The sequence below is a fragment of the Elaeis guineensis genome, chromosome 2 (genome assembly GCF_000442705.2).
Source record: "Elaeis guineensis isolate ETL-2024a chromosome 2, EG11, whole genome shotgun sequence".
Classification (NCBI taxonomy): Eukaryota; Viridiplantae; Streptophyta; class Magnoliopsida; order Arecales; family Arecaceae; genus Elaeis; species Elaeis guineensis.
The window spans coordinates 73,543,160-73,569,710 of NC_025994.2; the positions used below are offsets into that span (position 1 = coordinate 73,543,160).

At 37.7% G+C, this 26,551-nt stretch overlaps 1 protein-coding gene across 2 annotated transcripts; it reads right to left on the reverse strand.

The window, feature by feature from the left end:
- Window positions 1-4,074: 4,074 nt before the first annotated feature.
- LOC140855637 (probable polyamine transporter At3g19553) lies at window positions 4,075-6,781 on the reverse strand. 2 transcript variants are annotated; one of them, XM_073251849.1, is made up of 2 exons: window positions 5,705-6,781; window positions 4,075-4,454 (listed from the first exon to the last, which is right to left on the reverse strand). In XM_073251849.1, exons 1-2 carry the CDS (start codon window positions 6,685-6,687, stop codon window positions 4,199-4,201), a joined length of 1,239 nt encoding a protein of 412 aa, XP_073107950.1. In that variant the 5' UTR covers window positions 6,688-6,781; the 3' UTR covers window positions 4,075-4,198. The 2 variants fall into 2 exon arrangements, with proteins under 2 accessions (XP_073107950.1, XP_073107949.1); XM_073251848.1 differs by having other exon boundaries at window positions 4,075-4,727; window positions 5,705-6,768.
- Between the last annotated feature and the right edge of the window lie 19,770 nt (window positions 6,782-26,551).

Sequence of the window (26,551 nt, forward strand, 5' to 3'; positions counted from 1 at the left end):
ATATCATTGCAGTCTAAGCTCTCCCGGATCAAGGACACGGCCCTTATGGCATGTTTGTATTTTTATGCCATATATTACTTTGATCCAAGGATGAAATCCCGATAATTTAAGATCATTTTCCAAATCATAAATCATAGAATTTGAACAATTATGGTGCCACATCATTGATTTAAACCTATTTTTATTAAAAAAGAAAAACTAGTTGACTTAATTCTGTGATGAAGTCATTGATTAGTTGTTTTCCATTGTCATTGAGATTGCAAACATTTTTTTCTTTTTTCTTTTTTTATTGAGTAGAATAGTTGCAAAGAATGGAAGCAGCGAAATATCTCAAATCTATAGATGTTGTGGACTAGGAATCAATGATTTATTTTTTTTCTTTAAATATATGAATCCTAGGAGATTGATGGCTATAATATTGTATGCAAGTTCTCATTTTAGTTTCTACCCGTTATTGTAAGTGAATTGAAAAACAAATGCAAAATTTTTGATATAACTCAACTTGCATCACCACAAAAACTATGAAGGCAAATCCTAAGTAATTAGTTAGCATCCCCCAAGAAAATATCAAATCCATGTTCAATATAATTGTTGACTCGTTGGTCCACACGAAGAGAAAGGGAAAAGTGTGGGCAACGGACAAATGGAGAAAAACCTCATATTTCGTTAGAGTTTTCAAATGAGAGTAATAAAAAAATATATTCTCAATATAAGAATGTCCAATTTTCATGGACTATGAATTGAGATAATTTTTTTTCCAAATATACTTTTAACTTTTAATAAAATAGAGCAAGATCTTTTTTTTATTAAAAGTAAATAAAATTTTATATAATTTTTTTAAAAAATAAATACTCGATCAAATATAAGTTACTCTAAAATATGTTTTTTTTTATAGTTAATCAAATATGTAAAACTATTTTTCAAACATCATACACCCAAGTCACTTTCCAAATGAGAAAAATTTTTCACACGAACCAAAAAGTTAATTATTAAAAGGCCCAAACTGCAATATTTTAGGAAAGATATCCTTTTATGTCAGAATGATGAAATATATGAATACAGCCTTTAGTTACTGCATGCACCGTATATTTCTAGCCACCTTGGCTAGGAAAAAAAGCTAAGGGATAAATTAAATTATGGAACATCTAGCGACAATATACATAATCCATCTAATGCTATCAACTAGAAATAAACAAAATGTTGATGATATACTTTGTGACCCTCTGCAAAATTGTTCTTTCTTTCCCTCTGCTTCTATTGGACATTTCATTATGGGATGATTCCTTATTCCAAGACTGCCAACCACCTTTCCATGGAGTGATCTCGGCGTAGGTCTTATGTACACTAAATCTCCATACTTCCATCTTTCATGAACTTCCCACAAACATCACATGAAATCTCTCATGTAGGTCCCATGCATTCATTCAATATTAAGGACAGGAAACACAATAACAAATGAAAAGGAAAAAAATTTTCTTCAAACGGTATTGCATCCCAACAATAGTTCTTGATAAGTAAATATCATAATCATCTCTGTGATCACAAATTACACCAAGGTTCCTTGGCCGCCCATTTCTTGATAAATGCCAGCCCACAGGGGCATGAAATGTTTGTTGGCCAAGTTAAATGAACTGCCACAGAGTCGTTTCACTGAAACCAAGCCTCAGACCAGGAGTTATCTCTTGTGGTTCGAGTCCTTCAAATACTGAACCTAGCATCTACCAGACCTGCATTAAAAAGCTAGTGATCTTCACGAAAACCCAACCTAAGAGAGTAAATAAAACCTTTGCAATTGCATGAAGTCCCCATTCTGAACTGAATAAGCTTGTTAAGAAGGGGAGTGGTGGTGGGGGGAAGGCACTGACATGCATAAAGAAAGAGGATTCCTGAAACTGCAGTAAAGACTGGCCCATATCAGGGTGTAGGCATGGAACAATGCTTGGATAACACAAAAGTCAAACACAAAATTGGTTAGACAAACAGTGCAACATTCCACTGCTCCATTGACTGGCAGCCCATATTAAACACAAGGCAGGCTTTCGAACGAAGCATTCATAACTTTACACTCAGTTGTCTTACATGATTGTCTGAGTTTTCTACGTTCCGGTAGGCTAATGGTAGTAGGCCAGTGTTTTTCCTGCAACAAATCCTCTACCTGTTCAGAACTCTTGGAATTCATAGGTGATTCATGACCTAGATTGTGAAAAAGAGACTGCTCTTTATTGTGCAAGAAAGAACGAGGAACAAAAGCTTAAGAATAAACACTGAAGGAGGAGGGGGGAAAGAGAAGGAAAAGAATGATTCGACAATCACTGAGGATTCAAGATTTACTATGAACTAGGCTCTGGAATTTATTAAAAAAGAAAAACTATCTTTCTGATTTTGGCATTTTGATGTAGAAATTATTTAGGATGAGTTTCTTATGAATTAGAAGAGCTCCCCTGTAAATGTCATCTACAAATAAAAAATTGCCTGTGTCATCAGATAAAGCAATGTTTATTATTTTCACGATCTTTGAAACAGCAACTTTGACGTAAGATCTAAAATATAGACATTCTCTCTAAAGCCAAGATTCTTGTTGGCAAATCATTTTTGCTGCTTCATTTATTAACTTGGGTCTGACTGTTTTAGGCAGGAAAATTCTACATGTAAAAGCAAGTTTGGCTTGGACATCAATAATCAATGGAATTACAAATTCAACTTTTGCACTTGCTTCTAATATGTAGGGAAAACCGTCAGATTGCCATCACCCATGTACTTAAAGCATGATGACATACCATCAGATTGTCTTCTGTTATTATGTCTTTCAAGTCACACCTCAATCTCCAAAGCTCATTGTATTCCAAGAATTCTTAGTTTATCAAATCATTCATAATCCCTCATGAGTTGAAGAGTCAACGCTTGATTATGTTGAACACAAGAAACAACTATATCAGCAGAAGCTTTTCTATATTCTTCAAGTTCTCGTACCTTAAAAGAGATCCAACTTTGTTAATAAAGCTGATGCACCATAGAATAATCCAGTAAAAGTTGGGAGAGCTCCTTAGCATCAGGATTGGATGGATGCTGCTGTATAGCTTAATTGCTTAATATCAAGCATAGAACTTCCAAATTAGTAAATGAATTTGCAATCAAAGTAGCTCATATAACATCAATTTCTAGGCCAATGAGTAGCTTCAGGCCATGATAGAACTTCTGTTTGAGTTGCTAAACCTTATATAATACATTGGCCCTCTTTGCATAATTAGAAAATGTAATTGGAATAGTTTCTAGACTTAAGCCATCAACTAGGTGACGGTGATAGGAAATTCCATTATTTATCAACCAGTGCAGAAAGTCAAAACTGAAAGATGAATTTCATCAAATCTGACTTTAAAACTAGAACAAGAAAACCCAGAGAATCCTGCCTCTATCTATCTTAAGAATTCATTGCACTAACCAATATATCTCCTCTCAAAACTGCTTTATACTCCTTCCTTAAATTTAAATTGTGTTAAACAGGAACTGATTACAATATTTATCTGCTAAAAAGATGCCAAAGATTAGATATCAGTCTATTACTAATCATATATACATGCATTGCATCATTAATTTTCCTAATATTGTTTTATTTTCTCATTTGGTTGGTTACAGCCATACAATGTTGACTCTCCTTACAATTACATGTATTAATTTTCTCTCTTATCTCCTCGGGCAATTTGATTTTTTTTCTGCTATTGTGGTATTATTTTCTTTATTTGTCCTCATTCCTTCTGAAGCATGGACCCTTATCTTGTCACTCAAACCAGGCATGCTTGCAACTTGTTCCCAGAAGACACCCTAACTGTTAACCATCCTTGAACATATTACCAGTTGCAGTTAACTATTCTATGCTGCAGTAAAAAAAAAAAACTTGAAGAAAGGTTAAAATTTAACTTGATGGATATGTTATTTACAGTATGGTGAGAACTTTAAACAACTAATTGAAAGAGTTCATGCACATGCACCAGAAATCCAGAGTTTCACTGAAACCAAGATATGCAAAATATAAATAGGTGGAGAGAGATAAATCTATACAATGAATCATCCGACTCATAATAAACCTTTTCTTTAGTCACAAAAAATATAAACATTTCAGAAAGTGCATTACCTTACAGGCTTAAGTATCATCAATTCTGCAAAGATACATGGTGTACGAAGTGTACATGGCTTTACTATTCTACTTTTGAAACCCCTTCCAAGTCAATTTCAGGGTCTTCTTCCTCTGTTTGCGGCTTTTGCCAGATGAACAATCTGGCAAAAGATTCACAGAAGCCTCATCTACAGCTTGCTGTTGTGTTTGGGCAGATTCAAAACTACTCTGAGAATGCACAGATGTGGAAATAAATTTAACCCAATTTCTTCTCTTCATGTATTCAATAGCAGGATATAGAAGAGCTCCGAATAGCATTACACTTCCGCTTACAATAAATGTCCTGGCAGAGGCCAAACACATGACAAGAATGAGCAGGAAAGCAGGAGGCAAACAAAGCAGCACTGCACCTAATGTCCCTACTGGAACTTTATATGGCCTGTGAAGATCTGGCTTCTTGATTCTGAGTTTTATAAAAGCAGCAAACTCTAGAAGCATCCCCAATGCATATAAGAAGTTAAGGAATTCCAGAATCTCCTGAAAGCTCATCCATGAAAGGAAAATAATCCCACTTGCAGAGAATAAGATGCTAATGGTTGGGGTTCCATACTTTGATCTACAAAAGCATCATTTAGACAGAGGAAAAAAAGGTCATGTCATAACTTAATTTTCAATGTTTCCTATATAAATCTACAAAGAAATATTACCGAGAAAACAAATCACGGCCTTCAAAATTTTCCTCGAGAACTCTAATTATCTGAAAGTGGGTAAACCCTGTACTCCACCCATATGCTAGTCTAAATCAAAGAAAACTTACGAACCCATATCTGAGCGTCACTGGATCTACGTTAGTAACTAGTTCATCAACTTCTAAGCAATCAAAAAACCAGATTCGTGATCTTTATGCTCTCATAACATCAATTTTGTAAAATAACAGTGTCAACAAAAGCAAATTGCAATGCAAGAAATTGCCATTAAGAAAGTTCCACAGTCAGGTAAACCCTTATCTGCTTCTACAAATTAGTTTGAATAGAAAAGAGAAACAGTCTAATCTCTCACTGCAAGAAGAAGTAGAATGAATTGCATCTAAGAACTCAAATAGCCAGCTTTAAATCAAAAAAATATCTCCCTTTTAACCAAATCCTCACTTGGAACTTCTTTATAGAGAGGAACTCGTTTATCACTAATGCACAAACTAGAAACAAAACGAACCTGTTTGTTTCGGATAACCATTTTTTTTTTTGGCCCATGTTGTCCATCTTTTTGATCCATCATGGCTGATGAGTTTAGATGTTAGTTTTATCCTTTAATGGTGCCACTGTAGTTTATTTTGTTGTCCGCTGTAACTGCCCTGAGGATCAACCACGTCTGTTGCTCAACCTTTGGTCGAGTTGGTGTTGGGATTTGGATGGTTTCCCTCTTCTGAGACCTTGGGCTTGGTCCTTGGAATTATTTTTCGAATTAAAGGCATTATCCATTTTTCTAAAAGGAAAGAACTGATCTTACTTGGATTCTTAGAGAATTACCATCAAAAGCTTCCATTTTTTGCCAAATATGGATCATGAGAGGAAGAGTAGAGGAAAGTCAACCAACCTGATAGCGAAGAACGCCGGAAGCATCCCCATCTCACTCATTCCGAGCAATTGAAACGAATCACTACTCATCTCAGCCTGAAACAATCCCATGTTGGACATCGCCGCGGCAGCCTGGATCCACCATCTGAGCCAGGGTCCCCCAATCACCATCCCGACCTGAGCAAAGTAGCCATCCGTCCACTCTCCTGTCCTCGACCCATCCATCGCCCCGGTGCCGGCGAGCAAGGGGATCAAATAGGAGGCCACGACGAGGACCACCGCGCCGTAGAGCGCCCGGGGGAAGGTCCGGGTGGGGTCCTCGACCTCGCCGGCGAGCGTGCTGGCCTTGTCCCAGTAATTGAGATTCCAGAACATGCTGTTGAAGTAGCCGCGCCAGTTGACGCGGCGGGGATCGAAGGCGAGCCAGCGGCGAGGCTGGATCTTGGGGAGGGCGAGGAGGGCGAGGGCAAGGAATGGGGAGAGGGAGAAGGCGGCCAGGAGGATGGCGGAGAGGCCGACGATGTGGAGGCCGCGGTAGTTGAGGAAGGTGAGGGCGGCGGTGATGGCGGCGAGGGCGGCGGCGCGGGTGGCGGGGGAGAGGGAGGGGCGGAGGTAGTCGAGGAAGAGGACGGGGTAGAGGGCGTTGTCGAGGTTGCCGCTGGCCCACTTCCAGAGGCCCTCCTGGAAGCCCCAGAAGGGGCCGAAGGCGGAGGAGATCCAGAGGACGTAGCCGCCGTTCGCCGGGAAGCCAGCGGCAAGCTCCGCGGTGACGAGCGCCTCCGGGACGGACCACAGGAGGGGGAAGAGGAGGAAGCCGAGGAGAGAGAGGAGCGGGCCGCCGCCAGCGCCGACGGAGTCCTCCACCCCGAATGGGCCGCCGGAGACGTCGAAGAAGATGAGGGCGATAAGGGGGAGGATGGTCAGCTTCGGCCGCGAAGAAGAAGCCCGCGGGCCACCGGCGGGCGCCGGGTCCGCGGATTCCTCGACCACGTCGCCGCCCATGTTAACTTAATATAAACGGAGCTCCGATAAGCGGGCGATCTCCGTTTCTCTCCCTTTGTGGAGCCGTAGTTTTTAGGCTTTTTCGATCTGCCGGGAACAACGAGAAGAGTCAAGTCGTACGCGTTGCGAGGAAGGGAAGAAAGGAGAAGGGTGGGACCCGGGGGATCCAATTATTAGCGGAGAGATGGGAATTGGGAAGAACTTGGATTCCGGACGCAAAATATTTCCTTCCTTTGACAAAGTTGAGTTGAATGAAAAATCTTGGTTTCCAGTTGGAGAGTATATGCCATGCAAAACAGAAACCTGACAAACCGCTCTCGACGTGCTGATGTGGTCCCCTTGTTCGGTAGACCGAATAGGTCCATTTTTGGTATGTTGTTCCTCTTTTCGCTATTTTGGTAACACTGTTCCTCCATTTGTTGGTTCCTTTCAAAAGATCCGAAGCCCCTGCTGCTGCGCGCCTCCTCTCCATGGCCGGACCCTCCCTTAGGTTTGGGTCGCGCCACTGGGTTGAACCCAAGTAACTCCTTTCGAGAAATTTTTTTTTTTTCTTTTATCAGCCATGGTCGGACCCTCGCTTAGGTTTGGGTCGCGTCATTAGATTGAACCCAAGTAACCCCTTTCAAGATTTTTTTTTATCAGCCAAGAGACCTCACGGTCCATATCCTCCTTTCTACACAATAATATAACCCCTCAATCAAGAAAGATTCTGTACATAGACACGATGGTAGAGCCTGACATCAAACGTGGAAAAAGCAAAGTAATAATTTATTAATAATTTTTTTAAATAAAATATTTTATAATAAATAATAAAATAAAAATATATATATCTAAAAATATTATAAAAATATCAATAAATATTTAATTTTATGTATAAACAAAGATAAGTAAGAAGTATTATCTTATGTCATCTGCAAAATAATTTTGATTGTGTAAAAATCTCAATAATCTCTTTCACATTAAAGGTTGAAGGATAAATAAAAGATTAAAAAATAAATAAATAACTGTTCTTTCTTAAAAAAATATTATTTTAAATAAAAAATTAATATATAAATTAATCATATGGTTTTCTCTCAAACTGGTGGATTCGTAATGTGTGTAAGACTAAAATATTAGGGGGTATCATATATATAAATATATAGGTAATAAGTATTTTAAAATTTTTTGGAGGGACAGTGGCCCTCCTGATCCCTCTTACGCTCCACCACTGTATAGATGGAAAGTATCTCCTCCTTATTTTTACCATAATAGCCCCAATAAAGGGGGAGTCTATATATGGAGATTTTGTATATAGAGGTGCCCTCTGCCACTATTGCGATCAAAGACTTATGGCTCCATAAGTGGGATATTGTCTACTCTAATCCATGGACCTCATGATTTTGCCCTTCAAAAGATGCCTCATGTGGAATAAGTTATCTCTTTTATATAAGTCAGAATCTTCATTGACTTACAATCAATATGGGACTAATAATACTCTCCATTCTATACTATAACAATACCCATATTGCTGATGAGCTTCAGGTGAACATTTTTTTTTTCAAAATTTTAATTAAAGAAGGGATTTTTCCCTTAATCTCATTTGAGATCCATTTGTTGGTCTACTAATTCACCCTAGCTTTCATCTTTTACATGTTTCATGATTGAGTTAAATCTTCTAAATAATGGATGAGAAAATGAATATATAGCAAGGTGATATTGATAATATTTGACACGTGTGTTCTTTGACATATTCTTATTAAGATCTTAGTAGGTGTTTAAAAAAATTTTCTTAAAATTTTGAAATGTGACATCATGTATGTCTATATGATGAATGATGCGGTGTGACTTGGTGAGACTAGACATACGTGGCTACGAGAGAAGCATATCATGGCATATGTTGGCTATTATTTTCTCCATGTCACCATGTACCTTATTAGCTCATCCCATATTTTATAATTTTAAAAATATTTAACTAATTAGATTTAACCTAATTTTATTAAATTATTATTTTTTTATATACTCATATGAGGTTGCCATATTTGCATGATGATTTGATTGGCTCAATCTACTAGCCCTTTATTTAACTCAGAACTAATTATTCCTTGATTGAGTAGCCTAAATCAATGGACAATTATAGGAGCATCACTCTATAAATATTAGTGTCTTTGTGAGATTATAAATTGAAGTTTTGAGCCTCTTCTTCTCTATGCTTGCTTCTATCCAAGTTCTAGATGATTACTATAATACTATTCAAATTTTCAGTATCATCTATTGCATGCACAATATATAGAAATATTGTTGTATCTTGGAAGAAAGCCACAAGCAAACCATGCACTTTGTTGAGACATATCCTTCTCTAAAGATAACATCTCAGGAGGTGCCCTGACCAATATATTTTTTAGAAAATTAGAGATAAATCTCCAACTTTACTTTCAACTTAAAAGCAGATCTTTAGATAAGTTTTATGTAAAAATAGCTACCTATTCTAAATATAAATTAAAAGCAACTATCCATTTTTGGCTAAAATTATCCTTATACTCTTATACTCTTTAAAATACTATAGTATTATATTATCATAGTGCAGTATTCCTTTATAACAAAGCAGTATTACATTATATTAGTATAGTATTCTTTTATAATAATGCAGTATTGCTTTATTGTATTATATTAGTGTAGTATTCCTTTACAATAAGGCAGTATTATATTATATTAATATAGTATTCTTTTAGAATAATGCAGTGTTGCTTTATTATATTATATTTGGATAGTATTCTTTTATAATAAGGTAGTATTATATTATCATAGTGTAGTATTACTTTACAACAATACAGTATTACTTTATAATGGTATAGTATAACTTTATAATAGTGTAGTATTACTTTATAATAGTATAATACTATTTTATAATAGTATAATATTATTTTATAATAGTGTATTGTTGCTTTATAACTATAAGGATAATTGGATCATTTCATCTTATTTGGGTAACTACTTTTAAGTTATGTTTCAAATAGAGAAAATTTTTTACTTGAAACTTAAATAGATAACTACTTTTAAGTTTAAACTCAATTGAGTATTTCTCATTAATTTATCTCATATTTTTTTTCTCTCTATTTATTATTCTTGCTTACCTTTTTTTCCTCTTTGTTTATCTTTCATTTTCTAATAGCTTATTAACTATGACAGCAGTAGCAGTAACCTATAAAGAGAAAGGTAGTAAGAGAAAAAGGGCTCTTTGATCTCAATCACATGTTTCTATTCTTTGTTGTTTCCACCTTGTATAATCTTATGTTGGCTCTATATATCTCTCTTCATTTTTCCAAATTGTAGTATTTCTTTACATCATCCTATTTTGGTTTTGTTCAATATTTTTTGGGGGTTTTTTGTGATTAGATTTGGTTCTATTATGGTTTTGTCCAATCTATTTGGATTTTCTAAGATTAGATTTGATGCCCTCCCATTTCTTTTGGGGATAAGCACCTCCTATCATAGTCAATTTTCTCATGAAATAAAATTAATATCATTATTTACTATCATAGTCGGGAGAATTCTAGTATCATCATCTATTCTCTCATATGAGATCCACATGAGATCTAGAAAAATTATTATCTAATCAGATTTAGTGGATTAGTCCAAATCATGGGGCACACGTGCGTGCATTCATTATTTGATTTTAAATTATTTAAATATAAGGAGATAATATGGTAGGTGACTATCAGAGTGATCCACTTGATTTTAACACGATGAGGAAGAAGACTAAAAATTTTAAAAAAATGATTATTATTATTATATTAAAAAAAAGGAAGGTAAGAAAAAACAAAAGAAGGCATCTGAGGAGAGTTAGGCCCACATATTTTCTCTCCTCTTAATTAATAAAACTGATGCAACTATTGATTTTTTTTTAATATTATTTTTTTAAAACTTAATTTCAAATCTACCTCTCATCCCAACTTATTTTACAAAATACGGCACTTAGGCTGACTAAAGATAGCCACATGGCGAAATCACATATTGAACATGCGATTTCGGATTTGAAATCGTATGTCCAACATGCGATTTCATGTCCACGTGGCCTGATATAGTTGAAATTTAAAATTCAAATTTAAAATTGAAACCGCATATTAAACATGTAGTTTCATGCTGAAATTGCATGTTCATCATGTAATTTCAAGTGTTTGGGACTTGGTCCTTGGCTGCTTCCCCATGGTCTCCCGCAATTGGTCTCCTCCCCACCCGTGGTCCCCCCGCTTGTGACCGGTCTCCTCCCCACCCAACGACCTGAAGTGAAAATTTAGTGCAGGGGCAAAATGGTAATTTTAAAACTTTTTCAAAATTATTATTTTATAGTGAAATTATTAATTAATCTCATTAATTAATACTAATTAACCCTACACTAGGATCTAAATATGATACAACAGCATGCATTTAAATTTAAAATTCAAATTTGAATCAGTAAACATTTTACAGTACTATGTTCAGAACACATCACCTTTTGCGGGTAGTCGATCACCGTAATCTGATCACCGTCGGGGGGCTCTGATCATCACGTCGCAGCCACACAAATATCTGGCCTCTGCGGATCGTCCACACGAAGCTTCCGTCTGATCAGCTCCTCACGAATGCTAGTTCGTGATTTCACCCTTTTGATGGCAGATGTTGATCGAACTCCTTCGATCGATGTGTGCCGACTTTTTGGATACTCCGGATCATCTGCACAGTTGCTTGAGAGGCTGATGGATCTCTTCCTCAAATTTTATGGACTCACGACACTCGTGGCACACCAATCTCACTTCCCGAACCCTAGGTAGAAACCCTAGGGTACACACCAAAAACCCTGTGCCTAATTTTCTCTCTTTTCTTTCTTTTTCTCTCGGAATGTTTTGGACCTTCACCTTGCGCAGAAGCCTTCCTCACGCCTCAAAGTTTCTCTCCTAAAATTTTTATGCACGTCCCACCTTTCTCCTCTTTTTAAAACAACGTCGAACGTGTCTTATCCGCGTGAGAGGATAAAGACAAGAGGTTACACATTTGAATTCAAATCAAATTTGAATTCAAACCAAAACCAACTTATCCCTATCCTTTTGGGCGTGAGAAGAGAAGGGGCATGGCTCTTTGTGTGTGGAAAATGTTTCACGAGAAACATTTTCTCGTGTAAGTAAGATGGCGCACAAAATGGATAAGGATGAAAGGGCAAGTGATAAGTTATCCATTCAAATTCAAACATGCTTTGAATTTGAATGGCTAACTAATTATTTTATCCATCCATATGACGCACAAATGAGGGCGTGGGGAAGGGTTTTTCATGAGAAAAATTTCACGAGAAGTTTTTTTCTCGTGAATTCAAATGGGTGCAAGAAAGTTGGGTGTCGCAGGGAATTTAAAACAAGATGGTTTGATTCAAATTGAGCCAACCTAGTTTAAAATAGGTTAAGCACAAGTAGACCAAATTAAACCCAACATAATTAGGCTTAATTAGGCTTAATAAAATTTTAATCAAATCAGGAATTAACTAAACCTAACCCCTGATCAAATCAGGGACTAAACCACCTTAGCGATTAGGTCAACATTTAACCTAATCGGGTCAATCCAAACTGAATCCAATTCAATTTGGACTTGATCCAAAAATAATTACTCAATCAAATTGAGTTAATTAGTGATTAAATTACTAATTAAACCTCTCATAAATATTGAGTCCAAATCCGATGGGCAATCAGGCATCAGAGACCATCGATATGAAACCCTGATCAAAGAGTTCAAATTTCAAATTCAAAATTTGAAATTCAAAATTTTGACCCCGGTACCCAAAATGTGTGGAACTCATGATTAGAGAATCTTAATTCTCAATCATAGAGTCCCAGATAGATAAGACTCATAATCAGCCATCAGATCAGAAAGGAACCTCTAATGTGTGTGACCCCGCAGGTTCGAACCTAAACCGGTAGCACAGGAACCAATTCCTGTACTAATCGAAGTGACCATCTAGCAATGGTACCCGACGATCAGATAGGTCGAATAATCGCAATCGCAACATTCAGAATCTACGTGAATATGGTTACCATATAATTCATCCCTTTTGACCCCTGTGTTTAGGATGACTCAGGGTTAAACTGTCAACCCTGATGATATCATCCGAATCGTGCTCAACTCAATTAGTCCTGTGACTCCTCACTAGGACTACCCTGGCCAAAGTTTTGCTAAATTGAAATACGACTGTACACAGCTCTTAAACTGGAGTGGTCAATCCCATCTTGACACACGCACCGACAAGTCAAGTACTTGACTACACCCAGCAGCCTTCCGTCACTGAATTAGAAATTCAGGTAGTCCAGTGCCTAAGTACAGTGAGTTGCTTGCAAGTCATCATGGCGGTCTCAGGCCGGAGGGACATTTATACCCATATCCCATCGGAGCAAATCTTGACAGCAGAAATAGCTCCGGAGTTGGTCACGTTCAGTACAGATGTACCATTACATCTCACCTGTATGCCATACCAATGTCTCCACACTCTTTGGTTATGAGGACAACCAACCCATATGGCACACAACGACCTATGCTCGATAAACGTTGTCGTCCTTGGTAACAACGTATCATTTGGTCGCGAACATATTTAAGGACTAAGCGACAAATCCTCCTTTGTCGAGTCTAAATAGTCCTAACGACTTCACCACAACACAAGAGTTCATTAGAAGATGAAACATTTGTGATGAAAAAATATCAAAATAACTTTTATTTATTTATAATTCATGTACTAATACAAAAAGGAGCACAACCGTCAACAGGCTGACGATTGACTTTGGGACACTATTCCCAACACGACCTTCAGTCCCCTCTCTTTGCAACCAACCTCTGCCTCCTTGACTGGGCTTCTCCCCGTCTCACGACCAGCATCCATCTCCTCGATCGATCTCTTCCCCACTGCGCGACCAGCCGCCATCCCTCTCCGACCGGTCTCCTCTCCCTCTCGTGACCAGCCGCATTCCCCTCTTTCTTATCGTGGCCACCTCCTCCCTGAAGGAAAAATCATCTTTTTCCTGTGTAGGATCTTTCAGATTTCATCAAATCTGGGGCGGAATAAATTTTAAATTTTATCCTACGCTATTTCAGATCTAATGTCTATTAGATCTAATTTTATTATTTGATATTTTAACTTTAAAATTAAATCTAAAAGTATGAGAAACATAGACATATCTCAAGGGTAATCTAATTACCCTGTAGATGATCGCAGCACTGCCTGAGGTCTGATGTAGCCACGCAAGTGCCTGACCTCTACCACTATCCACTCAGGTAGGATCTGGACCGTCTTCTCCTCGCAATTCTATGCTCCAAAAATCAGATCTAAATCTGATTAGGAAGATCTTCAAAAGTCTTCCTAAAGTTGGAGCAGCAGCCTGTCAAAGAAGTCCTGCAGCCTTCTGTTCCAGACGTCACCACGCCTTGCACCTATGCCAGATGAACGTCCAACTTCTTGGACGTGAAGAGGGGAGAAAGAAGAACAGGGAGGATATGGAGAAGAGGGGAGGGGGCAGCAGCCAATGGGTTTTTTGCACAAAATAAGTTCTGCCCCGAAACCCTAGGTGCAGCAGGATTTATATAGACCCGGTATGCTGCGCAGTGCCACATCATTCGACCAATCAAAAAATTTCAATAAATTTTGAAAAAATTTTGATTGGTAGAGTGATGTCATCTGATCACATCAGATAAGAATCTCCATGCTCTCTCCTATGTTGGCGCCAACAATGGATAGGCTCAAATAAGGTGGCGCCAAAGAGTCCAAGTTTATCAGGACTCTTTGGTTCTTATCCATTTGAGGCACCCACTTAAATCCAATTGGGCTCATGCCATAATCTGATTATAGCACCCAATTTGATTAGGTTTAGGCATGTGGACACTCTACAAAAATCCTCCAATAAGTCCTCTTCATTTAAGACCCATATGTCAACTTTTGACAGATGTCAACTTTTGACAGATGTCCTAAAATGAAATTGGCAGGTGCTAGAAATTAGCAGGTGTTGTCTTAAATTCATCTCATGAATTAAGACAAGCCTTTTCTGAGCTAGACAAGCTTCATTTAAACTGAGAGAAACCTTTCCAAGGTTCTCTGAATGAGCCAGATCACATTTGGCTCAGTAGAGACAGAAAAGATTACACGAGGAGAAAGTTAGGCTCAATCGAGTGCTAGCACGATTTCCTTGAACCTAATTGGATCTTATCCAAATCAATTGGGCTAGCCCAATTGATGACATCCAGACCCTAACCCTTGTTTGTGTGACCCAGTTAGGTTCAATTCTGTATGGTAATGAGACATGTCGTGATCTCATCATCGACATCATCGAAACTCCTTTCGATGGATCAGAACTCTTCTGATTCAGACAATTAGAATGATTGATCATCAAAATCATTCTAATTGCTTTCAAAATCTATCAGTGACACCTAGCAGTATATGGTGACAACCCATCAGAACTAAAGACGAACCTCTCGGTGCAGCTACCTGTGTGATTGAGTTCCTCTATCATGAGTCCCGACTGAATTAGGGTTAAGGTGAACTCGTCAAACCCAACATCAGTCATATAAATCAATCGATCGATCCGAGTCCGATGTAAAATCCCAATGAAAAACTCTTTTCATTATTTCACTCTGCCATGGCCATGGGCTTAAGGACTCGATCTTTCGATCACCATAGGACTACTCCTCTCATCTACCGAGGTTGATAGATCCCATCTTAATGCGATCTGGTTCCTACAATGAATATGCTACAGCCAACATACACCTCAAGGTTTCGAATGGCTAGGAGATCGAGTTATGGTGTAGTCAAACTATAACACACTCAAGGTGAACCAACGATGCACCTTAGATCAAAGAACTAGACACACAACTGCAGCATCGAGCTAGTCATCGACGAGAAGGTAGATTTTCTTATGACTGCTCGAGGTGGTCACGCTCAGTACTCTTGTTCTCAATGAATACCTATACTCTCGCTTCGGTATCTCCACACCGTAGACTTAAGACTCATCTACCCTAAGGAAGCGATCGTACACCAACCTTTCGGATCGATCACCATCCTCGTGATGATCCTATGGTCAGGAGCAGTTTATGAGTTAGTTATGTAAATTCATGCCTTAAATTTTTAACTCTTAAAAATATAAATTAACATTCCCACTAACTCAAAGGATGTATCACAGACATAATGTACCCAATGTGATAGAAAATAACCCTTTTATTCATTTATAGTCAAAATTATAATTTTGCCCTTAGATATGTACATGAATGTGTCAGCCGATCTGGCATCTAGGGCACACATCTAACAAACTCCCACTTGACCTAATACCAATTGGCTACATATCTAAGTTCCATCTTCTCAAGGTGGGCTTCGATCTTTTGTTGGCCTAATGGCTTAGTCAGCGGGTCTGCCACATTGTCTGTGGAGTCGACTCTCTTAACCTCAACATAACCCTTTTTGAGGTAATCACGGATCAGATGGAATCGCCGCTCGATGTGCTTGAACTTCTGGTGAGACCTTGGCTCCTTAGCTAGGGCTATGGTGCCATTATTATCGCAGTAAAGAGGTATGGCATCCGATGACATCACTTCAAGCTTTACGGCAAACTTCTTATACCAGAATGCCTCCTTTGCAGCTTCTGATGTAGTAATGTACTCTGCCTCCATGGTAGAATCTGCAATCACCGTTTGCTTGAATTCTTCCAGCTAACTGCACCATCATTATAAATGAACAGACTTCCAGATGTTGACTTTCGATCATCTATATCAGACATAAAGTCTAAGTCTGTAAATCCTGAATCTGGAGTTCTCCATTCCCAAAGACTAGAAACATATCCTTAGTCCTTCTCAAGTACTTAAAGATACATTTCACAGAAGTCCAGTACTCTTCACCTGGATTTGACTGATATCTGCTTGTGACACTCACAGCATGGGCTATATCAGGTCGTGTACATAGCATGGCATACATGAGGCTCCCTATTACCGAAGTATAAGAGATCTTGCTCATGCATTCAATCTCCTCAGGTGTGCTAGGGAACATCTTCTTGGAGAGATGAATGCCATGTTTAAAAGGCAATAAACCTCTTTTGGAGTTTTCCATACTAAACCACTTTAGCACCTCCTCTATGTACATCTTCTGTGAAAGTCCTAGCATCTATTTGGTCTATCTCTATAGACCTTAATACCCAGTATAAAGGATGCCTCTCCTAGATCTTTCATAGAGAACTCCTTAGACAACCATATTTTGACTGAGATCAACATGAGAATATCATTCCCAATTAGGAGTATGTCATCCACGTACAATATGAGGAAGACAACTGTGCTCCCACTGACCTTTTTGAACACACATGGTTCCTCCTCGTTCTTGATGAAACCAAATATTTTGATCACATCATTGAAATGAGTATTCCAACTCTGAGATGCTTGCTTAAGTCCATAAATGGACCTTTGCAGCTTGCAGATCTTGTGATCAACATCACTGGATGTGAATCCAAGCGGCTGTTCCATATAGATATCTTCCTCAAGATGTCATTTAAGAATGCCGTTTTCACGTCCATCTGCCATATTTCATAATCGAAATAGGCTGCAACAGCAAGTAATGTGCGGATGGATTTTAGCATGGCTACGGACGAGAAGGTATCCTGATAGTCAATGCCTTCACGCTGACTATAACCTTTCGCTACGAGCCTAGCCTTGAATGTCTCTACATTCCCATCTGCACCTATCTTTCTCTTGAAGATCCATTTACACCCAATAGGTACAATACCTTTAGGTGGATCTATAAGGTCCAGACTTGATTTGAGTGCATCGAGTCAATTTATGATCTCATTGCCTCTAACCATTTCTCAGAATCGATATCTGATATCGCCTCGTCATAGGTCTTGGGATCATCACCATGAACCTCATTTCCCGTGAGGAACATTTCCTCTACATCCTCTTGTATGGTACCTAAGTACCTTTCAGGAGGATGGAAAATCTTAGTCGATCTACGAGGTGGAAGAGGTTGTGCTAGGACTGGTTCTAATTGATTGGGTTCCTCAGGTTCTTTAGCTCGTTGCTCTTGGGAGACATTCTCCTTGAGCTTAATTATTCTTCCGATGCCACCATCTTGAATAAACTGTTTTTCAAGAAAAATAGCATTTCGACTCACAATCACATTGTGGTCTTTCAGAATATAAAAATAGTATCCTAATGACTCTTTAGGATATCCTATGAATCGAGCTTTAAAAGATCTGAACTCTAACTTGTCCGTCTGCTATCTCTTGACATGAGCCGGACAACCTCAAATTCTGAGATGATTCAGACTTGGCTTCTTACCATGCCATATCTCATACAGTGTGGTAGGAACGGTTTTAGAGGGAACCCTATTCAATACATAAATTGCTGTCATGAGACAATGTCCCCAAAAAAAATCAGGGAGGTCCATGAAGCTCATCATGGAACGGACCATATCTAATAGGGTCTGATTTCTCCATTCTGAAACCCCGTTGAGTTGAGGTATTTCAGGTGGAGTCCATTGTGAGACTATGCCATTGTCCTTAAGATAGTCTAAGAATTTTCGACTAAGGTATTCACCTCCTCGATCTGATCGAAGAACCTTAATGGGCTTTCCTGTTTGTTTTTCTACCTCATGTCTGAATTCTTTGAACCTTTCAAAGGCTTCAGACTTGTGTTTCATTAGAAACACATACCCGTACCTAGACATATCATCGGTAAAGGTAATGAAGTAGACAAAGTTGCCTCTAGCCGGCACATCAAATGGACCGACACATCCGTATGTACTAGGCAAGTAGGTCTGTGGCCTTTCCCCATGTCCCACAAAAGGAGCTTGGTCATTTTGCCTTGAAGGCATGATTCACAAACTAGATATGACTCGGAAGTCAACGGACTCAGTCATCCGGATTTCTTCAATTTGTTAACCCTGTCTTCCGCTATATGACCTAGCCTTAGGTGCCATAGATACTTATCATTTAGACTATCTCTAAGTCTTTTAATTCCTTGGCATTCACATTTTGTTCAATATTAAAAACAGATACATCAACATGTAACTGATAGAACCATTAATAACAAAACCATTTGCAACTTTATTATTTTCATAAAAAATATTACAATGGTCCTTATGAAAGCTAATCACATAGCCTTCTTGTACTAAACATGAAACAGAAATCAAATTTCTGCTTGCTGTAGGCACATAATAACAGTCTCTTAAAACTAAATCAAATCCTAACGGTAATCACAGAGGGTAGGTTCCCACGGCCACGACAGCAACTCTTGCTCCATTTCCGACACGTAGGATCATCTCCCCATCCCTCAGCCTCCTACTCTCCTCAAGATCCTGCATAGAAGTACACAAATGAGCACTAGAACCAGAGTCAAGTACCCAACTGGATGCAGAAGAAATCGTAAGGTTAGATTCGATAATGAGCATACCTCCAGAAGGACCATCCTTCTTGTTTTTCAGGGTGGCCAGGTACTGAGGATAGTTTCGCTTCCTCTTCTTCCCATCCACCTTCTACTTCTTCGCAGACTTCTTTTTCTTTCCAAAAGACTTCTCTTAGAAGAAGTCCGCTCCACAGTAAGAACTGAGCCTTTTGAACCTTTCATTGAAAGTCAGCCGTAACCAGCATATTCATTAACTCGATAAGGTACATTGCATCTTATGCATATGAAAGTTCATGATGAATTGACCATATGCATCGGACAAGGACTGAAGGATCACATCAATCTGAAAATCTTTGTCTAAGATGATACCGAGCTTCTCAAGCTCCTCAAGATCCTTGATCATTGTCAAACAATGATCTTGGACTGACTGCCTATCACGCATCTTGGCCTTAAAAAGTCTTTGACAGATTTGATACTTGGCCGCGCGACTCTGTTCACCAAACAACTCTTGTAGATGAGCCAACATTTGGCGGGTAGTCAAAATATTTTCATGTTGGTGCTGCAAGTCATCAGACATTGCACCCAACATGTAGTACCTGGCTTTATTATCATCGTCCGTCCACTTTTTCAGAGACGCTCTCTGTTCAGCAGTCGGACGTGCTGGCATGGCAGGTGGGTGCTGGTCCAAGACATGAGTCAATATTTTAGAACCCAGAATAATTCTGTAGTTCTCAACCAGTCCTTAAAATTGATCCAGTCAGTCTATGAGTGTCTAGAATTTTGGTCAGGGGGTTTGAGGCAGACATGTTTCCTTTAGAGAGTCGAAAGTTTCTAGTTAGATTTTGTAATCAGACTCAACCAATTTGTTTAGGGTTTTCATTTTTAAACAAATTAGGCTCCCACTATTTTCTCAGATCCCTACACTCCCTTGGTAGAAATGTGAAAATCTCTGTGATTAGTGATTTCTAGTGGGTGGTGCGGTCTTACCGACTGGCTCATCACCTCACCTAACAGTTATTGGTGATGGGTCAACCGATGAGTGGACAACTCTTGTCCAATGATTCTCTAATCATGGTGCACCCAAAACTTGGTCTCTAATTCATGAAGCTCACCGTATCCGGGATATTGCTCCAATCATTAGTTAAGCCAAACCCACCATTTGCAAGAACTAGATTCCTGATTGGGTCTCTCACCGTATCCGAAATATTGAGCCCAACCCATCCTCTAATCCGTAGCATCCAATACCTAATGGATATGGTTGCATCTTTCCGGTGCAACTGAGCCACTGTAACCAGTCGAGAACAATCAACCCCGGGAAGGGCCCGCACATCCACAATGGTGGAAGACCTAGATTAATATTTTCTTAGGAAGATTTGATTTAGGTCTTTTTAAACTTGACTTGATATAGTCATAACAATTATGACTAACCTAGTGGCATGGGTTAGCTCGAATTGTTTGCCACCTCAAATCAGAACTGAGTCGACACATATGGCCAGGTAAGTGAGATCGATGGAAAGGATATGCCATTAACTCGACAAGAACGTATTCGAGTCGAGTAGCTTCCAATTAAAAATCAATCGATCGCATCTGTCGAACTTACCTTAGACATCAAATTATCGAACCAGAACTAATTGGGTTAGCCTACAATCCAGACTCTAACCTCTGAGCCAAATTAGGTCTTAACTTGATCGAGTCACATCTAAATGTGATTCGACCTTGACCCAGACTTAATCCTATTAGGCTGGTCAATTATTAGCTTTCATGATCCCACCTAACCAACTCTTGATTCGGTTTGATCAACTGCTAGACCTAATTGAGCTATCCAAGTCCAAACCTAATTTTATGAAAATGTCTTAGATCTGAAATTCTCAATTTTAGACCTAATTTAATTTCATAAATTTAATACATTAATTAAGTTTGGGTTCATAAACAAAGCATGTATAATAAATCCTAGGGTTTCAGGATCTAGGATTTTACAAAAAGTAAGTTTTGATTTCTGATTAACGATGAACGCACGGCACCCCTACACATCATATGAATGCCCCATTGAATGGGAGGAGAGGGCCTTTAAACCCTACTTCGTTCTTATGACTGGACGGCCATGAGGAACACCTTAACCAGAAATATAAATTTAACTACAAAACTAGTTAGATCTGAATTAACATATCACATATACAATTTAAGATCTAACTAATACATGCTTTGCATACATCTCATGTATCAAAAATTAATCTAATTAATATGCTTTCAGATCTGATACATCACATATAATATCTGAAAAATAAGATTTAAATTGAACTATTCAAAATTAAATCTATTCTAGACAAGTTACTAGATCAGTTCTACAACTAGTCTAGGTATGTAACAGATTAATTTTATGAAAAAATTAAAATTTTATTTTTTATTTTTTGATCTGATTATAATACTTATAATATCAAAAAAATAGAGAATAAATTAGATTTAATTCATATTTTAATCTCATTAAAATATAAAACTTAAGACTATTCATGGATTCAACTAATCCTAGTCTAGTCATGCATCTCATGCATGTTAGATCATCTTAGATTTAATTTTAAATATTTTAATTTCAGATCTTATTACATCTGATGTGATATCTGAAATTCTTTAATATCAGATAAATTAAAATTAAAATCAGATCTAAATTAGATCTGAAATAGAGCCAACAACCTGGCTCTGATACCACTTGAAGGAAAAAATGCCTTTTTCCTGTGTAGGATCTTCCAGATTTCATCAAATCTGAGGTGGAATAAATTTTAAATTTTATCCTATACTATTTCAGATCTAATATCTATTAGATCTAATTTTATTATCTGATATTTTAATTTCAAAATTAAATCTAAAAGCATGAGAAACATAGACATACCTCAAGGGTAATCTAATTACCCTGTAGATGATCGCAGCACTGCCTAAGGTTCTGATGTAGCCACACAAGTGCCTGGCCTCTATCAGTATCCACTTAGATAGGATCTGGAACGTCTTCTCCTCGTAATTCTATGCTCCAAAAATCAGATCTAAATCTGATTAGGAAGATCTTCAAAAGTCCCTGAAGTTGGAGCAGCAGCCTGTCAAAGAAGTCCTGCAACCTTCTGTTCCAGGCGTCACCACGCCTTGCACCTATGCCAGATGAACGTCCAACTTCTTGGACATGAAGAGGGGAGAAAGGAGAGCAGGGAGGATGTGGAGAAGAGGGGAGGGGGTGGCAGCCAATGGGTTTTTTGCACAAAATAAGTTCTACCCCGAAACCCTAGGTGCAGTAGGGTTTATATAGACTCTGTATGCTGCGCAGTGCCACATCATTCGATCAATCAAAAAATTCCAATAAATTTTGAAAAAAATTTAATTGGTGGAGTGATGTTATCTAATCACATTAGATAAGAATACCCATACTCTCTCCTATGTTGGCACCAACAATGGATAGGCTCAAATAAAGTGGCGCCAAAGAGTCCAAGTTTATCAGGACTCTTTGGTTCTTATCCATTTGGGGCGCCCACTTAAATCCAATTGGGCTCATGCCATAATCTGATTATGGCATCTAATTTTATTAGGTTTAGGCATGTGGACACTCCACAAAAATCCTCCAATAAGTGCTCTTCAATTTAAGACCCATATGTCAACTTTTGACAAATGTCCTAAAATGAAATTGGCAGGTGCTAGAAATTAGCAGGTGTTGTCTTAAATTCATCTCATGAATTAAGACAAGCCTTTTTTGAGCTGGACAAGCTTCATTTAAACTGAGAGAAACCTTCTCAAGGTTCTCTGGATGAGCCAGATCATATTTGACTCAGTAGAGACAGAAAAGATTACACGAGGAGAAAGTTAGGCTCAATCGAGTGCTAGCACGATTTTCTTGAACCTAATTGGATCTTATCCAAATCAATTGGGCTAGCCCAATTGATGACATTCAGACCCTAACCCTTGTTTGTGTGACCCAGTTAGGTTTAATTCTGTATGGTAATGAGACATGTCGTGATCTCATCATCGACATCATCGAAACTCCTTTCGATGGATCAGAACTTTTCTGATTCAGACAATTAGAATGATCGATCATCAAAATCATTCTAATTGCTCTCAAAATCCACCAGTGACACCTAGCAGTATATGCTGGCAACCCATCAGAACTGAAGACGAACCTCTCGGTGCAGCTACCTGTGTGATTGAGTTCCTCTATCATGAGTCCCGACTGAATTAGGGTTAAGGTGAACTCGTCAAATCCAACATCAATCATATGAATCAATCGATCGATCTGAGTCCGATGTGAAATCCCAATGAAAAACTCTTTTTCATTATTTCACTCTGCCATGGCCATGGGCTTAAAGACTCGATCTTTCGATCACCATAGGACTACTCCTCTCATCTACCGAGGTTGATAGATCCCATCTTGATGCGATCTGATTTCTACAACGAATATGCTACAGCCAACATACACCTTAGGATTCTGAATGGCTAGGAGACCGAGTTATGGTGTAGTCAAACTATAACACACTCAAGGTGAACCGACGATGCACCTCAGGTCAAAGAACTAGACACACAACTGCAGCATCGAGCTAGTCATCAACGAGAAGGTAGATTTTCTTATGACTGCTTGAGGTGGTCACGCTCAGTACTCTCGTTCTCAACGAATACCTATACTCTCACTCCAGTATCTCCACACCGTAGACTCAAGACTCATCTACCCTAAGGAAGCGATTGTACACCAACCTTCCGGATCGATCACCATCCTCGTGATGATCCTATGGTCAGGAGCAGTTTATGAGTTAGTTATGTAAATTTATGTCTTAAATTTTTAACTCTTGAAAATATAAATTAACATTCCCACTAACTCAAAGGATGTATCACAGACACAATGTACACAATGTGATAGAAGAATAACCATTTTATTCATTTATAGTCAAAATTATAATTTTGCCCTTAGATATGTACATGAATGTGTCAGTCGATCTGACATCTAGGGCACACATCTAACACTCCCACCCCCCCATCCCCTTTGAGCAATGGCTTCCCACCTCCGACCAACCCCCCTTGTTCCTTTCTTTTGATGTATTAACTGCAAGTAATTTAATTATTTTTAAATTATGCTTTAATACTTGATGTATGAAAATAATTTTTTTAAAATTGCTTGTTACTTATTGATTTAAATTGTAGTGTAGCTTAAAATCAAATTATCTTTTTAGCACTCGGATATTATCAAGTTAGATGGATAGTCTATATATATGTTTTATGTGTCCTGATATCTCCAATTATATTTGAAAAAACATAGCTTACCATGTGAAGTATGAGTCCTTGATAATGTTACCTAGATGCCTGACATAGATGTCAAACACCAGGGCATTGAAAAGCATCTGATATGGCAACTATTTTAAGTATATGTTTCATTATGCTGGTGTGTGAAAATACATGTAGTTGGATTAATATTCATGCAGGAGTTCGCATTAAAAAAAAAAAAATCTAGTATTATGTTTCCATTTTAGCTCTTCGATTGCTAATGATGTCATTTTAGCCCGCCCAAACTAGTTTAGGGATTAAGACTTAGTTAAGTTGAATACACTATTTATGTCGTTTTTAGTCAAAACTTTTTTTTTAGTGGTCAACACTACAATAATCCATGCAATGCTCATAATTAAAATATGTTAGTCGATTGTTTAAATTATTGTTGGATATATCATATTTTGTTAGAAGTTAGGTTATTATTTTAGCATATTGAAGAAAGTAATTTTCTTAATTTTAGCAAATTAAGAATGGATATACGTATACATATATGCATACATGTATGTTTGCATGTATGTACATATATGTACAACTCTATTTATCTAAGTATATGTATGTACGTATGTATCTGCATATGCAAGTGTGAATGTATGTATGCATGTATATATGCATGTAAACCCTCTAGAATGGGCATATACAAGTTTATTTGTAATATATATATATATATATATATATATATATATATAATAGCAAAGCTAAATTTACTTTTTTTTTTGTATATATTGTGAAATATGGCAGAAACTGTCACAGCCTTATGTTATATTAATGGTTCGATAGTTAATGGATCGTATGGCATTAAGTATAATAGGCAACCACAAAAGGTCATTAAAATTAAATATGGAATGAAATACGAAGAGTTGGAGGATAAGTTTTACAAAGTCTTTCATATCGATAGAAGATGAAATAAAATAATAATAATAATATATAAATATCCATAAGTTGTGCAACCATCAGTAATCAAGTATGAAGATGTTCTTATTATCGATGATAATGATATGGAGATAATCTTTTTAATAGTAAGCTTCCATCCATATTTATCCGATATAGAGTTATACCTAAATATGTAACCTATAGAAGACACCGGAGATATTTGTGATCGGGATAATTTTGAAGTAGATGATCGGGATTTAGGAATGACAATGCAAGTTCGGAGAATAGATTGTTTGCTCTAGTCCATACATTGTAAATAATGTCCCAATGAATATCGGTTCAAGACATATGGAGGAGCAGTTTGGTATAGTAGACGGTGATGTGACACAAAATATCATCAGACAAGCATCACTATATACAATTGCCATTGATACGGTTCATGCAGATAATAGGCTTTTTTAGGAAGATGATGTGCCAAGCAAAGGTGATGTGGAGGAGATTGCTTAGCAAGCGGGTATATCATATGATGTGGAAAGCCCATATGATATTGGAAGCTCATGTGATGTAGGAAATTTAAATGACACAGGAGTCCCAAATTTTTATGTGTTGGAAGCTCCTTCCGAAATATTTAGTCATTTTGATTAGGCAGCCGCTAATGTATTAATGTATTAATGTATTCTGCATTGCAAGCACAGTGTAATACGTGAGAAAAAAGTGAAGAGTTATGTAAAGGGCTCCATTTTGGAGATAAGGTAGAACTATAAACTACGGTAAAACAATATTCAATTGATACGCATCGTGAATTCAAAGTTATTAAGTCAGAGTCAAAATTGTGAATTGTTAAATATAAAAATAGAGAGTCGGAATGTCAATGAATGCTTCAAGCAATTAAGCAGCATGATAATTTTGAAATCACATGATATGCTAGTCCGTATATATGTTTATGTACTATGCTTTCTCAGGATCATTGTGGGCTAAACTCTAATTTTATTGCTAATGAAATATGAGATTTGATAAAAGAAGTACCTATAATTTCTATTGTTGGCATCGGTGTAATATTAAAGAATAGATTCAACTGTATATCTGGTTATAAAAAGTTCTAGGAGGTCAAGCAAAAAGCAATGGCCACGGTATTTGATGATTGGGATTCGTCATATGAATTACTGCCGAAGTAGTTGTATGCTGTAAAGGAATTCAATATCAGCTCTTGGATTAAATTCATCAGCACTCCTACAGGTCATCCAGCATGCGCTGTATTCGATCGTAATTTTTAGGCATTTGCACTTTTCATTGAAGGATTCAAATATTGTCAACCAATGATTAGTATCGATGCTATATTCTTATATCGAAA

Coding starts and splice junctions, on each gene's coding strand:
- LOC140855637 (XM_073251848.1), bottom strand. CDS start 6,687: ATGGGCGGCGACGTGGTCGAGGAATCCGCGGACCCGGCGCCCGCCGGT. Junction 4,728..5,704: donor CCGGCGTTCTTCGCTATCAG/GTTGGTTGACTT, acceptor ATGCTTTTGTAG/ATCAAAGTATGGAACCCCAA.